The sequence below is a fragment of the Eimeria acervulina genome, genomic scaffold (genome assembly GCF_000499425.1).
Source record: "Eimeria acervulina Houghton genomic scaffold, Eah_scaff138, whole genome shotgun sequence".
NCBI lineage: Eukaryota > Apicomplexa > Conoidasida > Eucoccidiorida > Eimeriidae > Eimeria > Eimeria acervulina.
The window spans coordinates 56858-60910 of record NW_013550261.1 but is presented as its reverse complement, the minus strand read 5'-3'; the positions used below and the strand labels follow the sequence as shown (position 1 = coordinate 60910).

Below are 4053 nucleotides of genomic sequence, written 5' to 3'. Positions count from 1 at the left end.
TATATATATATATAAATAGATATATATATATATATATATATATACATATATATATATATAAATAGATATATGTATATATATTCATATATATATTGTATATACATTATATATATTGTATATATATAATATATATTGTATATATATATGTAAATATATATAATATGTATACATATATATACATACATATAAATATATATAAATATATGACAGCCGCCAATGGCCAGTGTTTCTGGCTGTGAGTATTTTTAAGGGTGGTTTTTGTTTTAATATTAAATTTAAACAAATTATTTTTAGCTGTTTTCTGAGAAATTACAATATACTGAAGAAGAGGGGTGGGCAGCCGAAACCCATAGAGAGAGACTCGAGACATGCATATATATATACATATAATATATATTTGTTTTTGTATATAATGTAGGTTTAAATATATAAATATAAATAAATAAATATATATATAGAAATAAATATATATATAAGTATACATACACATTTTTTATATTCAATATATATATAAATATCTGAGTATATACACCCGGAGGAGGGATCTCCCTGTAGAGTAATGATTGCATGCGTTATGTGGGTTATAATAACATTTTTGACAAATGTTTGTGGATAATAAAAAATAAATTTATTAATATAATAAATATTAAAGAAATTACTTTGAATCTGCTGCTGTGCTGTGCTCGCTAGCTGGAGATGCCTCCGCCTTTGAGGGCCTTTGATAGCAGTTGGTAGTCTAAGGGCACTCTCTTCTTTGTTGCACGAATTGCAAATATATTTTATAATATCTTTATATCTTTTTTTTTGCTTTTTCTGCTGCTGCATGCGCTTAGAGTTATGCTGGGTAGTAGAAGACTGTATGAGATGAGTTGTCTTGCTGCTGCTACCCGCAGCAGCAGCAGCAGCAGCAGCAGCAAAAATGTTATTCAGGTTATTGTCTATTAAATTATATTGGCTTCTCTGTTTTAACCTCCTTATTCTCATTCTTACAGATGCTGCAGAAGTACCCGGATCCTCTCTCACTGCTGCTGCAGACAGCAGCAGCAGCAGCAGCAACAACAACAACAGCAGCAGCAGCAACAGCAGCAACACTCTTGAAGGCACGACCAGCGGGATCACAACCAACGACAACAACAACAACAACAACAACAGCAGCAGCAGCAGTAGCGACATCATAAGCAACAGCAGCAACAGCAGCAGCAGCAGCACAAGAGTCTTGACAGAAGAAGAGCGTATAGCAAAGATAATAGAAGAAGACACTCCTGTATTGAATTGGGTGGTGAAGGATGGCTGGACATTGCCCGAAAATAATATTTATCGCAATTATCTTTGTCGTTTCGGAGCCCTTGATATGCCTTGCTGGGACTCATTAGGATTGACCCCTAGAGAAGAATATAAAAACTATCCTATACCTATATACTGTCCTCCCGGTAGTTGCTGCGGCGATGTTCTAGGAGACCTTCGCTGTAGATCTTCTTGTACAACAGGCGGCTGGAGTGTTATGAACTCTTCACATTGTGCATGCAAGCATCAAGAGCATAAGTGCCCTTCTAATACAGTTTGTGTAGAGGCCGATACAAGCAGCTACGGCGGAGTGTACTGCCGCTGCAGAGATGGGTATGTAGGTGACGGTGTAATATGTTATAAAGATCCTTGTTCAAATACAGAAACAAATAAATGCTCTCCAGGTACATGCAAAGGTAGGCCTGATGGTACAGCTTATTGTATATGCCCTAAAGGATATACGTGGGATGACACAGACCCCTTAAGCCCTGCATGCGTTTTAAAAAGTCTGTGTGATGATCAGCCTTGTGGATCTGCTGATGCTGTATTACAATGCCGTACAGACAGTCCATCAGAGTATTCTTGTATATGCCGCCCTGGCTATACACTCGAAACTGTCAAGGGCAAGAAAACATGCGTTTCTTCTTCATCTATTACTGTTTGTAAAGACGAACCCTGCGGATCAGAGGGTCTTCTCAGCTGTACAGACACCCCAACTGGAGCCGAATGCCAGTGCAAACAGTTCTTTCGATTAGTATCTAAACAAAGACGACAAATGTGTATATACTCCCCATGTGAAGATGCAGCTTGCGGGGACTCTGCTGCTGTTAAAAGCTGTTCAGCAGGAATATCAACATATTCTTGTGTATGCAATTCTAACTATAAACTGGACACTGTAGACGGCCTGCCGAAGTGTATTGCTATAACTCAAGATTTAACTCTCTTTATCATTGCAGCTGCCCTTATCGGCGTTCTTCTCATCGTATCTGTTATCAGCTGTATCATATTAAGAAGAAGAATGCTTAGAAGAAATGCACTAGCTGCTTACGCAGAAGACTGCCTCGAAGCCTCTATGGGGGCCCATCAAGACGGCCTCACAGTCAGCGCCAGCGCCTGGATGTAGCGGCTGCAGCTGCTGCTGCATCGGATGCTGCTGCAGCTGATGCTGCTGCATCGGACGCTGCTGCATCTGGTGCTGCTGCATCTGATGCTGCTGCTGCATCTGTTGCAGCATCAGCTGCAGCAGCATCTGATGCTGCTGCATCTGTTGCTGCTGCTGCATCTGCAGCATGGTGCTGCATCTGCTGTAGCAGATAAAGGGTTTGTAAGGAAATACGAAGTGTACATACACCTGAACAATGTTAAGGAGGACCCATATGAAAAAGACTCAAACATACAAAGGTTTTTAATCTTTATTAATTAAAATATGTATTATTTGTACGCCTTTAATTAATTATTTATATTAAAAACATCTGCTTGAGATAATATTATTTGATTTAAAGGACAGAACAACACACAGACAGACTCTCCCCTCACCCACCCTCTTCTCTAAACCCTAAACCCTAAACCCTAAACCCTAAACCCTTTTTATTTCTTTAAATTTTATACAGCGTTGGCGGTCTTCCCTATATTTCAAAACAAGAAGAGTTAAAGACATGCAAGGGATACGCTGCTTTACATATATATAGCATATATGCAACATATATATTATATATATTATATATATTATATATATTATATATATTTATATATATAAAGATATAGCAGCTTAACGAAATAGAGAAGTTCAGAAAAGAGGAGAAAGCGAAGATCGTAAACAGCAAAAAAATAAAATAAATATACAAACATGTTATATGTATAATATATATAATAAATATGTATATATATATATATATATATAATAGATACATTTATATATATAATAGATATATACATATATATATATATATATATATATGATATAGGTAGATAGAGCATAAAGCTGTAGAATCTTAATATCTCTTTTACTTCATTTATGTTGAAAACCCTCTAATTAATTAATAAATTATAATTATGTCTGTCTAAATGGGTTTACAAGTATATAATGAAGAATGAAGACTTAAACAAGTTAATAGATTAAAAGTTAACGCATTAAAGAGAGCTGCTGTAATTAGAAGAGAGATTTACTAGAAAAACATTAATTAAAGCAAAAGGGTGCTACAGTATCATCATTAGTTACTATTATTATTTTTAATATTATAATACTTCATTGTTCTAAATAATATTTTTTATTTATATTTACTTATATTTATTTACTTGCTTGCAGAGTTCGCCGTCTTGCAGCAGCAGCAGCAGCACCAGATATATATATATATATATAATGTATATATTTTAAGTGTATGCATATATATATAATATATATATATAATATATATATTTTCTGTTTAATAATGTCCAACAGTAAAGGCGTTTAGTGCTAATAAAAGCAGCTAGTTGCTGCTTAATAATAAATAAATTATATTAATAATAATTAATAATATGTTATATACATTAATAAATTATATATAATAATAATATAATACAGCCAAACTGTATATACTCAATTAGAGACGGCTGAAGATAATAATGCATGCAGCAAATTATTGTATATATTTTTAATGTTTTACTTCTTTACTTTTGTTGTTGTTAACTAACATGAAGAACATATATATATATATATATAGTCTTTAGTAGAATATATATATATATATATATGTAATATATATATATATATATATTCTGCTGAAGAAC

At 33.8% G+C, this 4053-nt stretch overlaps 1 protein-coding gene across 1 annotated transcript; it reads right to left on the bottom strand.

The window, feature by feature from the left end:
* Positions 1-2218: 2218 nt before the first annotated feature.
* Positions 2219-2575, bottom strand: EAH_00020240 (hypothetical protein; the record flags this gene model as incomplete). The annotated part of the gene is made up of 2 exons (XM_013397209.1): positions 2219-2280; positions 2383-2575. 2 exons carry the CDS (start codon positions 2573-2575, stop codon positions 2219-2221), a joined length of 255 nt encoding a protein of 84 aa, XP_013252663.1.
* Between the last annotated feature and the right edge of the window lie 1478 nt (positions 2576-4053).